The sequence below is a fragment of the Topomyia yanbarensis genome, chromosome 1 (assembly GCF_030247195.1).
Source record: "Topomyia yanbarensis strain Yona2022 chromosome 1, ASM3024719v1, whole genome shotgun sequence".
NCBI lineage: Eukaryota > Metazoa > Arthropoda > Insecta > Diptera > Culicidae > Topomyia > Topomyia yanbarensis.
The window spans coordinates 125,126,571-125,141,004 of record NC_080670.1 but is presented as its reverse complement, the minus strand read 5'-3'; the positions used below and the strand labels follow the sequence as shown (position 1 = coordinate 125,141,004).

Genomic DNA, 14,434 nt, shown 5'->3' with positions numbered 1-14,434 from the left:
GAATTATATATAAAACTAATGTGGCTAAAACTTAACCTATTATCACACATAGCTATCACAGACAAGTCAGACTCTGTAGTAATCTGTTACTGAAGGAAAATAAGTGGAACACCAAGTAATGTAAGTGCAAATTAGTATAATTGAACAACAATTGAATTCAATAAATATTATTTTAGCTTTGATCTGCTAACAAGCTGATTCAAAGAGTGTTCTCTTCTTCGTTGTATTCTGAACAAAATCAAAGATTACTTGATCGATTCGGATACCCTCAAAGGATGGAAGACTTCTCGACCAATAACCACTGCATGTACTGCCAGGACCCAGATGACGTAGATGATATGGTGCAGTGTGATATTTGCCAAATGTGGGCTCATTTCCGTTGTGCTGGAGTTTCGGATGATATTAAGGACAGCCCTTGGAGCTGCGCAAAATGCTGCAACCAGTTGCGCATACCAAAGCAGTCGAAAAAGACGGCCAAAAGGGCAGGGGCCAGAAGTGAAGGAGGATCGGTGAGGAGTGCAGTATCGGCACTGGATGCTTCGCTACGGCAGCTGGAAGAAGAGCAGTTGTTACAGGAAAGACCTTTTTCAGAAGATCGCGTATTACGGATGAAACGCTTGGAGATGGAACGCGTGCTCAAGGAAAAAAGGCTACAGCAAGAAAAAGAGCTTTTAGATAAGGAACAACAGCAGGAGCGGGAGCTCCAAAACCGTCTGTTAGAACAAGAGCGAGAAATGCTGGGAAAGCGTTTGGCTGATGAAGTAGCTTTTCAAAAAAGACGACAGGCTTTGCGTCAACAGTTTCAGGAGCAAATGGAATCACTCAAGGAATTTGCAGATGACGATGGAGCTGTAGGTGGTGATGCTTTTGAAGAAAGAAGTCAGGCGAAAGGGCTTTCGAGCAAAAAGAAAGTTCAGAACTGGTTGTTCGAACAAGACAGAACACATGGAAAACAAGAGGATACGATGGTCGATCCACGGGGAGCTTATCCCAAAGAATCAAGAGGGCAAGTCATTGAAAGGAAGCCTACGAGCACTCTATCCATAGAGGGAAGAACGGTGGAGGAACGAGAAGAAACCGCCAACCAAGAAACGGAGGATGAAGATGAAAATCATTTCAGCAAAGGGGAGCTTGAGCGTTTCGTGAATCTAATAAAAGGTCTTAGGCGAAATGGGTCGGGGCATGAACCGGTCAGGTCTACGAAGGCTCGCCAGACTGAATCCAAACTTCTGCCTACAGTCGAAGGAGAGCCAGGAAGGTACGAAAGGAAAATTCAGAACTGGTTGTTTGATCACGGCAAATCTCAGGAAAATCAAGAAGATGCAATGGTCGGTACACAGGGAGTCGTTCCCAAAGGATCCAGAAAACAAATCGGTTCGAAGAAGCATACGAGCACTCTATCTAAAATGGGAAGATTGATGGAGGAACTGGAAGAAATCGCGAATCAAGAAACGGAGGAAGTTGAGGAAAATGATAGTGATTTCAGCAGAGAGGAACTAGAACGTGTCGCGAATCTACTAAAAAACCGTAGGCGAAACGGGTCGGGGCACGAACTGGTCGGGCCTACGAATGCACAGCGGGCGGCTCGCCAGGCGGTATCCAAACATCTGCCGATATTCAAAGGAGAGCCAGAAGTCTGGCCAATCTTCATTAGCAGTTTAGAGTACACCACAAAGGCGTGCGGATTCACTAATTTGGACAACTTAAAACGGTTGCAGGATTCTCTACAGGGAGATGCGCTGGAGGCCGTGAGAAGTCGGCTGATTTTTCCGGATTCAGTTCCGGATGTCATAAAAGATTTGAGAGATTTATTCGGTAAGCCTGAGAAGCTCTTGAAAAGTCTGCTTGTGAAGGTACGGAGAGCACAACCACCACGAGTAGACCAGCTAAACTCGTTCATACACTTCGGTATAACGGTTAAACAACTCTGTGATCATTTAGAGGCAGCAAAGATGACTGATCACCTCAACAATACTATGCTGGTGCAGGAAATCGTAGACAAACTTCCTCCAACCTATAAATTGGAATGGGTTCGCTTCAAGCGGAGCAAAATTGGCACTCCTCTCAGAGTCTTTACGGATTTCATGACCGGTATAGTTTCCGACGTGTCCGAAGTAAGCGAGTTCTCAATCGTAGATTCGGAAGATCCGCCCCGCTTTAGTAAAATGCGACCAAAGAAGGAGTTCATGCATGTACACACCTCCACGTCGAATGGAAGGGAGTTGTCACCGGACAGGAAGTCCAAATTGCTCTGTTGGCTGTGCAGAGGAGCAGAACATAAAATCAGGTTTTGTGAGGAGTTTAAACAGCTCAGTGTTTCGGAACGCTTCAAAGTCGCAGAACGATTCGGTTTGTGCGTTCTATGCTTGAACAACCACGGAAAAAACCGCTGCAACTTCAAGCTTCGCTGTAATGTGATGAATTGTCAAGGCAATCATCATCCGCTTCTCCACCGCGCAAGCAATACAGTGCCGGTGGTAGAAGCTAAATGCAATACTCACTCTCGCTCGAGTCGTTCCGTTATTTTCCGAATGGTGCCCGTGACCATACATGCTGGAAGCACTATGTTGGACGCCCTGGCGTTTCTGGATGAAGGTTCGTCAGTGACTCTAATCGAGGACGATATAGTCACCCAACTGAAAATAAGCGGGGAGGCCGAACCACTGGTTGTAACTTGGACTGGAAACGTGAAACGCTACGAAAATCAATCGAAGAAGGTGAACTTAACGGTGTCCGCGAGAGATGCGGCCGAAAAATTGCCATTGCTCAACGTGCGTACAGTAACGCAGCTTGATTTGCCAAAGCAACGTATAAAGTTCCAGGAAATCGCCGAGCATTATCCTCATCTGCGTGACATACCAGTGAAGGATTACACCCTGGAGGAGCCAAAATTAATGATTGGACTGGATAATGTGCATCTATTTGCTCCCATTGAATCGAGGATAGGGCAACCGGGTGACCCAATTGGCGTGAAGTCGCTGCTAGGCTGGACGGTATATGAACCAGTGAAACAACAACCATCAATGCAAGATGCGTATATGAATCTGCACGATGTAATACCTGTTACGAATCAGGATTTACATGATATCTTACGAAACCAGTTTGTACTGGAGGAGGCGGGTATTTCGGCTGTAGTACCAGAGTCGGTTGAAGACGAACGAGCTCGAGCTATCTTGAAAGCAACAACGATTCGAGTGGATGGTCGTTTTGAAACAGGGCTGATTTGGCGTGCGGATCAACGACGATTTCCGAACAGTTATCCAATGGCCGAAAGGCGAATGAAGGCGCTAGAAAGAAAACTGGAGAGAGATCCGGAACTACACCGCAGGGTAAACCAGCAAATACAAGACTACGAGACAAAGGGCTACGCACACAAAATTACCGCAAAGGAGCTCTCTGAAACGGATCCAGCGAGTGTCTGGTATCTCCCGCTAAATGTTGTACTGAATCCACGAAAACCGGGAAAATTACGTTTGGTGTGGGATGCGGCTGCGTCGGTAAATGGAGTTTCACTGAATTCCGAATTGTTGAAAGGTCCTGATATGCTGACATGTCTTCCTGGCGTAATTCAACGTTTTCGAGAACGACGTTTCGGGTTCGGTGGTGATATCAAAGAAATGTACCACCAGCTTCGAATCCGGGTTAAGGACAAGCAAGCCCAACGGTTCCTATACCGGTTTGATTCAGCGCAGCCTGTGCAGATTTATGTGATGGATGTGGCAACGTTTGGTTCGACCTGTTCACCCTGTTCTGCGCAGTTCGTGAAAAATCTGAATGCCGAAAATTTTGAAAAACGATATCCGGACGCAGCAGCAGCAATCATCGAAAAACACTATGTTGATGACTATTTCGACAGTGTGGATACCGTCGAGGAGGCGATTAAGCGAGCAAGCGAGGTAAGACTGATCCACTTACAAGGGGGATTTGAAATTCGAAATTGGGTTTCCAATTCCAAAGAGTTTTTACAAGCAATGGGCGAGCAATGCTGTAACCACTCCATACATTTTCATCAAGATAAGGAAACAGAAATGGAGAGAGTTTTGGGAATTGTGTGGGACCCCAATAGAGACGTTTTATCCTTTTCCACAACACCGCGGGTGGATTTTCAGTCAATGCTCTTTGGTGCTGAGCGCCCAACGAAAAGGGCCGTTCTCAGTTGTGTCATGGCCATGTTCGACCCACTAGGTTTCCTATCGCCGTTCACGATAATTGGAAGAATACTAGTGCAGGACTTGTGGAGGACGGGTTGTGGATGGGATGAACTGATTGATGATCTGTCGTTCGAAAAATGGACCAAGTGGACTAAAATGTTGCCAGAGATCGCCAAAATTCAAGTACCGAGAAGTTATTTTGGAGAGGCACGATCTGATCAGTATGAGAATCTTCAGTTGCATGTCTTCACCGATGCGAGTGAAAATGCATATGGCTGCGTAGCATACTTTCGGATCGAAATTGATGGGGAGGTTTGCTGTGCGTTAGTAATGAGTCGAAGCAAGGTGGCTCCACTCAAACAACTTACCATCCCGCGGCTTGAACTGCAGGCTGCTGTGCTAGGTGCCCGATTGGCGGAATCTATTCGGCGCAATCATAGCTTGAAAATTAACCAACAGTTCATCTGGACAGATTCGCGGAATGTCCTTTCTTGGATCAAATCCGACCAACGGCGATACCGACAGTATGTGGGCTTTCGCATAGGTGATATCCTCAGTCACACTAGCGTATCGGACTGGCGATGGGTTCCGACGCTAAATAATGAAGCGGATCGAGTAACGAAATGGAAGCGCGGAGCGAGCTTACACTCAAATAGCTCTTGGTTTAAGGGAGCGGACATTCTGTTCCGCAAGGAAATGGAATGGCCAGAGCAGCCCGTGATACCGGCAAACATCAACGAAGAACTGAAAGCGCATTTGCTTGTCCATGATGTCACACTATCGTGTGCACTTTTAGACATATCTCGTATCTCAAAGTGGCGAATTCTAGTGCGTACGATGGCGTGCGTTTATAGATTCGTGTCCAACTGTCGGCGGAAAATCGAAGGCCGTCCAATTGAAACACTGAAGGCAACAAAGAGCCAGGCGAAGTACTTGAAGAAAGTAGATTGGATGATGGAGCGTAAGCCTTTGAAGCAGGAAGAGTACGAGAAAGCGGAATACTATCTTTTTAAGGCTGCGCAGTCGGAAGTGTACGAGGACGAACTAAAAGTGTTGTTACACAATCGGGAACATCCGGTGGACAGATGGTTAACTGTAGAGACGTCTAGTCCGTTATATAAACTAGCTCCTCTTGTAGACAATAAAGGGATGGTGCGTATGGAAGGCAGGACGAAAAACGCAGAATTTCTGCCCTTCGATCTTCGTTTTCCGATTATTTTACAAAAGGAGCATCCTCTGACAGCGAAGCTTGTGCAACACTATCGTGAGAAATTTGGTCACGGATATCGGGAAACTGTAAAGAATGAACTAAAACAGCGCTTCTATGTTCACGGTATTGGAGGAGTCGTTCAAAAGGTGGCGAAGGCTTGTGTTTGGTGTCGAGTTAATCGTAGTCGTCCACATACTCCAAGGATGGCGCCTTTGCCTATCCAACGGCTAATCCCATATCAACGTCCATTCAGCTACGTCGGTGTAGACTATTTAGGTCCATTCGAAGTGGTGGTAGGTCGCCGTAAGGAAAAACGCTGGATTGTGTTGTTTACTTGTCTGGTGATACGGGCAATCCATTTGGAGGTGGCCTGCAGCCTCACCACGCAAGCATGTTTGATGGCTATTCGAAGATTTGTTTGTCGTCGAGGGCCGCCTTTGGAGTTCATCTCCGATAATGGAACTAATTTTAGAGTTGCGAGCAGAGAGCTTGAGGAGATGGTCAGAAACATTAATGAGGAGTATGCCAACGAATTTACCAGCGCTCGTGTAAAGTGGAGTTTTAATCCTCCAGCCGCTCCACACATGGGGGGCGTTTGGGAGAGACTGGTTCGATCGGTAAAAGAAGCGTTGGAGGTGATGGATGATGGAAGGAAACTGACCGATGAAATCCTTCTTACATCAATGAACGAAGCGGAGGATATGATTAATTCGCGGCCGCTAACGTATGTATCGCTGGCAAATGATGCTGAGATGTTAACACCAAACCATTTTCTTCGGGGAGTGTCCCCGAATGAACCTCAACTAACTCCTCCTCCTCCTCATTCGGCAGAAGCGCTGCGGAATGCTTATCAGCGATCGCAGCAGCTGGCAACACAGCTGTGGAATCGCTGGATTAAGGAATATCTGCCGACCCTTAATCAACGAACGAAGTGGTTCAATGAGACGAAACAATTGGAAGTCGGAGATCTTGTTTACGTCGTTGAAGGAGATAAACGGAAGCAATGGGTACGTGGAGTGGTCGAGGAACTTATTGGGTCTAGCGACGGACGAATACGGCAAGCTTGGATTCGTACGAGATCGGGAACGTAAAAAAGGGCTACGGCTAAGTTGGCTGTACTGGAGATAAGAGACAGTAACACTGATCCGGATGCGGTCATCGAACCAGGATTACGGGCCGGGGAAATGTTGTGAACAGCCCCACTGGGTTGTTGGCCACTACAGCCATAACGATGCGTCTTGCAACACGCCAGTAAACAGACTCAGGCTAATCTGTCATAACTGGCACCTAGGCGAAGGAAGAAAATAAAAACAAAGGAGATAAAAGATTTAAAGCGATAGTAGCGAAAGGATAGTGAATTTAATGAATTTGGATCAAAAGGATAGTGAGTTTAAATCAAAAGGATAGTGAAGGTTTAAGTGGTTCAATAGTGTAAGGAGTTAATACGGTTAAAATCAAATAAGTAGTACGGCAGTAAATTTAAGTACGGTGAATTTGTATCTAACACATTACTTTCCGCCACAGGTAGTTATTACAGATAAAACCTAACCTAGTAATCCAGTGAATTGATATTGCTACTGATACTTCGAAGCAAGCAGTTAGTACGGTTAGAAGTCACAGGTACGGCGAATTATATATAAAACTAATGTGGCTAAAACTTAACCTATTATCACACATAGCTATCACAGACAAGTCAGACTCTGTAGTAATCTGTTACTGAAGGAAAATAAGTGGAACACCAAGTAATGTAAGTGCAAATTAGTATAATTGAACAACAATTGAATTCAATAAATATTATTTTAGCTTTGATCTGCTAACAAGCTGATTCAAAGAGTGTTCTCTTCTTCGTTGTATTCTGAACAGGAACGTTCTACCACTTCTTGGATAGGGAATCTTCCCATTACTTGTATCACAGCGGTTCCTGATCTATCCGCCACCCAGTTACCGTTATTAGGGGGGACTTGATAAGGCTCTGCGATCAAAGCGACATCGCACATAGTTTCTGTCGTAGACTGCCACAACAGTTGCTGTGCGGTATCACAGTGATTCAGGTTTATCTGGGTCATCTCCATCACCGTTGGCCTGCAGTCGCCTTCTTGTACGATAGGCATTTAAAGCCACCCGTCTGATGGTCGTTTCCTTCCGCTGGGGTGCAAAGCAAGCACTTCGGCATCTGCGTGCAGTCTCTCGCAAGATGGCCCGTCTCTCCGCATTTCCAGCACATCCCGGATCTGTCCGGGCCTTTGCAAGCCCCTGCTAAATGTCCAAAGCCTAAACATTTGAAGCATTTCTCTGCTTGTTTGTTTACTCGTGGGGCGGCTCTCAGTAGGCATCTCGACCATCCAACTGTAACCTTACCTACCTCCAGTGCCTTGTCTGCAGCGGTTACCGGTAAACGAATCATCGCTATCTGCGTTCCTCCGTATCCCTTCCTTAACCGGATCGTCATGTGCACCTCGCCCAGTTTGCACTGCTGCTTCATAGCACCTCTCAGCTCGTCTTCCGTCGTTATTTCGTCGAGGTCTTTGCACACGATTACCATCTCCGGGCTTAAGGCTTTAACTTCTGCCTTTCCACCCATTGATTTAGTTATAGTCTCCTGCAAGGCAGAGCTACTAGTCGTAGTATTCTTCTTAAGCTCGAGGAGCATTTCATTTTTTGGGTACGCCTGACTCTTAACACGTTTACCCCCAAATCTTTCAGCTCCGGGTCCTCTCTGACCTTTTTGAGCAGTGCTGCGTACGTAGTCTCGTCATTTGCTTTGACGAGCACGGCTTCTCCCTTAGGCGCCTTCTGACGAGCCGAGGGTTCTGATTTCCTTTTCTGCTCCCCTTTTCGCTCCTCCTTCTTTTTTTGCTGTTTCTCGCGTTTCTCCTTCCGACCTACAACGGTGCTCCAGCTTTCACCCTTTTCTTCGGCAGCAACAGCATCCTCGAGCGTCTGCCTCTTTGACCCGCCTGGTCTTTCTTCTCCTGGCGAGGATCTTGTCCTCTTTGGAGTTATGGGAACTGGCGTGTTCTCCACTCCAATCTGCCTCTCCTTACCCTGTTTCGGAGGGGCTAGGAGGATAGTGGCCTTAGCCGACGCCGATGCTCGCTCAGCTGAATCTGACCTCTGCGTTGCCGTATCGTACTCTTTCACGGCAGACAGTAGCGCCTTCCGGATTTTGATGACCATCTCCTTAATGTCTTTGTGGACATTGTTTCTCATGTCCACGAACTTGTGGAGCTCCTCCACCAAGTGCCTCGCTACCACTACCTTTGGCGTTTGTGGGGTGTAGCTCCTTCCGCTCTGCTCCGGCTGTTTTTGTTGCTGCTGTTGCTGTTGCTTCGGCTTCCCCTCCTCCTGCTCTTGCTGGGTGACTTCAGCTACTATTGGTGGTGGTGACCTCACCAACCAACCTCTGGCAAACGGATTTGCCGTGCCTGCTCCATTTATATCGGTTGCTTGTTGTTTCTCCATTTTATTTTATTGGGTCCCAAATCCGGGCCGCTATCTCCACTCGCTGCACATAGTCGCCTCTCGCGATCCCATGATTATCTATGCTGCCGAAAAGCAGCAGTGAGGTCATGCAAGGGTTGACACCATCCCTCATGGGGAGTAGTGTTCAGAGCCGGATCAACGTAAATCGGGGATGCTTCAACCGAACCTAGTACCACCAACCAAATGATGGCGAGTTTCGAACGTACCCGGAGACCTGCCAGGGTTTTGTTGGAACGGAGGCAGCCATGCTGTTAGCCCACTCGCCATTTCAAGTCGGTGTCATCCTTCCTTACTCAGGGAGTAGAACAGCACGCCTGTCAGCCCGAAGTCGCCATCCTTTTCGTCATCCGTGTCTTGTCCGTTGCCGTTCGCCATGGCCAGTATACCATAATCAAGATGTTACTGGCGTCGATCCTGATGTGCCGGTTGGCACTCCGGTTGGGCTAGAGTGCTTTTATTGCCCAGATCTTAGATTATTGGAATCTTAGGATCTTAGCAGAAGCGGCACAGACTCGCTTCGTCGGAGCTGCTTTCGGAGTTATGGCTTTTTTTAGAGGTTTAGAAGAGCCCAATCTTAGCCCCACCATATCCTAGCAAAACTCCCCAACTCGCAGTAGGGCTGTGGGGGGGGGGGGGGTTCGTTAGGCCCCTAGACTCCTGTCCTTCCTGTCCCTGCTGCCCCCCCCGTATGTATGTATGTATGTATGTATGTATGTATGTATGTATGTATGTATGTATGTATGTATGTATGTATGTATGTATGTATGTATGTTTTTTTTTTTTTTTTTACAATGGAGAAGACCTTTATGTCCTAGCCCAGTACACGTGCTAACGGTAGGGTCCAATCTACCACACGGGGTGCACTGGGGGCGTGTCGGACTCAAATGGTGACCAGCCATTAATACCGACTAAACTCCATTGGGCTCCGCCATCATTCCTCCCAGGAACTACCTCTCGGTATTACTTCTGGGGGGATGGCTGTACTGAATGTACTCATTCACTCTCACTCGCGCGATCATACATCCTGTATGAGGCTTACTTGGGTGCTCTCTCAATCACACTTTGATTCACTCTCAAACACTCCCACATGAGGCTGACTTTTGTGCTCACCTTTTACGTTCCATGCGAGGCTGACTTGTGTGCTCACCTTACTCATTCCTTGCTAGGCTTACTTTTGTGCTCGCCCTACCCATCCATGTGAGGCTGACTTGGGTGCTCACCCTATCACCTGATTCACTCTCAATCGTGCCACTCTATTGTACCTTTGTCACTCCCTCTGGCATCCCATGTGGGACATTTTTCTTAGGCCCCACTTCTGACATACCATGCGAGGCTGACTTTTGTGCTCACCTTTTTCATTCCTTGCTAGGCTGACTTTTGTGCTAGCCTCTACCAACCTGTGAGGCTGACTTTTATGCTCACCCTTAACATGCAGTGTGAGACTGACTTGGATGCTCACCCTTTCACTCCTCTGCCACGCCATGAGGCATCGATAGCTTAGTTCCAACATACTACGCTACGACCCTCCCGTCTTGGCATGAGGCAGTCCACTTATACTCACTCTTCTGTCTTGCTTCGGGGTGGCTGGGTTTACCCCTTACGCGGTTGCCATTCGCTGCGCCAACCTACCTCGGCATGAACAGACCATTCACTCTCTTATTTTGCGCTTGGCCTTTTTCGCTCCAACTAACCAATCACTAGTTAGCCGTGCCCGCCGTCTGTTGCTCGGTTCGCCAGATTACCTGTAGCCTACTGGCAATCTGGATGGTAGCAGCCGAGACTGCGTTCCACTTCTCCACCGTTTGACACATCCGCTGAATAAGGGTATCCGGGGTTGTGTCCCAGCCACAGACGTCAAGCATTGCTCTTCTTTCGACGTCGAACCGATGACATACGAACAGTATGTGTTCGGCAGTTTCGTCTACACCTGGGCAGTCCGGGCAGACTGGGACCTCCGCGTGTCCGAACCTGTGGAGGTACTGACGGAAACAGCCATGGCCTGACAGGAATTGTGTCAGGTGGAAGTGAACTTCCCCATGGGGTCTTCCCACCCAGCTCGATATGCTAGGTATCAGCCGGTGGGTCCACCTATCTTTCGAGGAGTTGTCCCACTCACGCTGCCATCTGGCGACCGAGGTCACCCTGGTGCGCTCGCGGGCTCCCCTATTTCCACGTAGCTCAAAGCACTCCTCATCTTCCCGAATGACCAGCCCGACTGGCATCATGCTCGCTATCACGCAGGATGCATCGTGTGATACCGTGCAGTAGGCAGATATCACTCTGAGGCACATCACGCGGTATGTGCTCTCCAGTTTCTGTAGGTAACTGGTTACCCTCAGTGCTCTTGACCATGACGGGCCGCCGTACCTGAGGATAGATACGGCAACGCCTGCCAGTAACCTACGTCTACTGGCGCACACCTTTGAGCTGTTGGACATCATTCTCGATAGTGCCGCAACAGCAGTCGACGCTCTCTTGCACGTATAGTCGACATGGCTGCCGAAGGTCAGCTTGTCGTCTATAATGACTCCGAGAGACTTCAGACTTCGCTGTGAAGTGATCGCGACTTCTCCCACATGGATAACTGCATGTTGTGCCGACTTGCGGTTGTTGACGATAACTACCTCCGTCTTATGATGAGCGAGCTCCAGGCCTCTCGCGCTCATCCATTCCTCCACCGTGCTAATCGCGTGTTCTGCGGTTAGTTCTACCTCAGGAATTGACTCCCCGTAGACCTCCAAGGTTACGTCGTCGGCAAAGCCGACGATCTTGACCCCAGGAGGGAACTTCAGTCTCAGAACCCCGTCATACATGAGGTTCCATAGCACCGGGCCTAGGATCGAGCCCTGCGGGACTCCGGCGGTAATCGGAACCCTTTTCTGACCGGCATCGGTCTCGTATAGCAGTACGCGGTTTTGGAAGTAACTTTCCAGGATCCGGTACAGACCCACCGGTAGGCTAAGCCGGTGTAACGAGAGCGCGATGGCATCCCAGCTTGCGCTGTTGAATGCGTTCTTCACGTCAAGTGTCACTAACGCACAGTATCGAATACCTCGCCTTTTTCGTTGGATCGCTATCTCGGCAGTATTTATCACTGAGTTGAGAGCGTCCACTGTGGACTTACCCTTCCGAAAGCCAAACTGGTTGCTTGACAGACCGTCCGTACCTTCCGCGTACGGGGTGAGCCTGTTGAGGATGATCCTCTCAAGCAGTTTGCCAGTCGTGTCTATCAGACAGATTGGTCTGTTCGCCGATGGGTCGCCTGGCGGCTTCCCGGGCTTCGGCAACAGCACCAGTTTCTGCCTTTTCCATCTATCGGGGAAACGGCACTCGTCAAGGCATCTCTGCATAGCTAGCCTGAACATGTTCGGGTTCGCTATGATCGCTGCCTTGAGAGCGTTGTTCGGGACTCCATCCGGCCCTGGAGCTTTGTTCATTGCTAGGGATTTAGCCACTGCGAGTAGTTCTTCGTTCGTCACTGGAGCCACCATTTCGACCGTGCCCGCACTGTCTCGTAGTGCAGGTGGCCATGGGCTTGTGGCTCGAGACGGGAAGAGTACTTCGATAATCGTTGCCAACCGGTCCGGAGACCGTTCTGGGGGTGAGGAGCCCCCTTTGGTCTTGGCCATCACAATCCGGTAGGCGTCACCCCACGGATTCGCGTTGGCACTCTCACATAGGTTGTCGAAACACGCTCTCTTGCTGCTTTTAATAGCCTTGTTAAGGGCTAATTTCGCAGCTCGAAACACTTCACGGCGGTTCTCTCTTGCATCCTCGGTGCGAGCTCTTTGCATCCTACGTCTAGCTCTGAGACAGGCTGACCGTAGAGCTGCAATCTCGGCACTCCACCAGTATACCGGGCATCTACCGTTTCTTGGCAGTGTTTTTCTCGGCATAGTGGCGTCGCACGCGCGTGATAGAACAGCTACCAGCGCATCCCCGCTTAGACTGTCGGTGTTGGCCTCCAGTCCCAGGGCCGCGGTGAAAGCTTCGCTGTCGAAGTGATTGGACTTCCACCCGCGTACCTGACAGGGATCTCCCGCCCTCGGATGCTGCACACCATAGTTGATCTTAAAGCGGATTGCTAAATGATCACTATGGGTGTAGCCTTCGTCTACCCTCCATTCCATGCCTGGAGCCAGACTCGGGCTGGCAAAGGTCAAATCAATCCACGCCTCCACTCCGTTTCTACGGAATGTACTAGCGGAGCCATCATTAGCTAGCACAGTATCGAGTTTCGCAAACGCTTCCATTAGCGCTTGACCCCTGCTATTTGTACAGCGGCTGCCCCACTCCACTGCCCAAGCGTTGAAGTCTCCCGCTATTACTACCGGTTTCCGGCCCACGAGGTCCGACGAGAGCCTGTCGATCATCTGGTAGAACTGTTCTATTGGCCACCTTGGTGGGGCGTAGCAGCTGCAATAGAACACACCATTGATCTTGGCAATCGCCACACCCTCGGCGGAGGGGTGTATTACCTCTTGAACCGGGAACCTTCCCGTTGTACAGATTGCCACCATTCCAGACCCGTCCGACACCCAATTGCCGTTGCCGGCAGGGATGCTGTACGGGTCTGATAATAGGGCGACATCTGTCCTCGACTCCGAGACCGACTGCCACAGCAGCTGTTGGGCTGCTGCACAATGGTTAAGATTTAGCTGTGTGACTCTCACGGCTTCTTCTTATTTAACTCGCCGAAGGGACACGAAGGTCCGCCCATAGCATGTTTATGGGCTTGCTTCTTAGAGGTGCAGATAAGGCACTTATATGCCTTAGTGCACCCCCGCTCTTTATGCCCCTCCTCGCCGCATCGACGACATAGCTTACTCCTGTCTAGGCCTTTGCATTCGTAAGCTTTATGGCCGGATTCTAGGCACCGATAGCACCTGTCCACTGAAGGCGGCTGGGGTATACTAATAGGGCATACCGACCAGCCGATCTTCAGCTTCCCTTTCTCGGTTACCTTTTTGGCATCCGCATTCAGTAGCCTGAGGTAGGCTACTTGGGTGCCAGAGGGTCCGTCCCTCAATCGCACAGAGGCCCGCTCGATTGTGACGCCGCATTGCTCCTTGACGGCTGCGGCGACGTCTTCTGCGGTCGCGAACTCGTCGAAGTGTCTGCACTGGAGAGTTGTTTCCGCACCTAGCGACCTGATTTGGGCGCCCTCACCAAGGACCTCTTGGGCCAAGGCCTTGTATATTGCACTTGATTGTGCGCCTCGCTTCAACACCAGGAGCATCTCTCCCGTGTTGGTGCGTCTTACGCTACGCACATCCTGCCCAAGGGCCGAGAGACTTTCGGCCGCTTTCATCGATTTAAGGACATCGGCGTATTTGTCCTTGTCGGTTTTTAACCACAAGGCTTCGCCTCTGTCCTTGGCCTTCCTCGCAGGCCGCGGTACCTCCGGTTTCGGTGCCGGCTTTTTCTTGGTAACCAGCGTCCAGGGGTTTGAGCCCCCCTGCCCCGGTCGTGCCGGGTTGCTGGTACCATCGCTCTCAACAGCGAGGTCACTCTCGCCCTCGCTTACCTCACCCAGGCGGCGTTTGACCTTGACGGTTGCACGCCGAGTGGTGTCGGTTTTGGCACCCTC

General features: G+C 49.6%; 1 protein-coding gene across 1 annotated transcript; it reads left to right on the top strand.

Moving 5' to 3' along the window:
- The first annotated feature begins 275 nt into the window (after window positions 1-275).
- On the top strand, window positions 276-6,452 carry LOC131675893 (uncharacterized). The gene has a single exon (XM_058955027.1). It carries the CDS (start codon window positions 276-278, stop codon window positions 6,450-6,452), a length of 6,177 nt encoding a protein of 2,058 aa, XP_058811010.1.
- Window positions 6,453-14,434: the final 7,982 nt, after the last annotated feature.

What these genes read in the sequence shown, in the direction of transcription:
- LOC131675893 (XM_058955027.1), top strand. Translation starts at nt 276, where the DNA reads ATGGAAGACTTCTCGACCAATAACCACTGCATGTACTGCCAGGACCCA.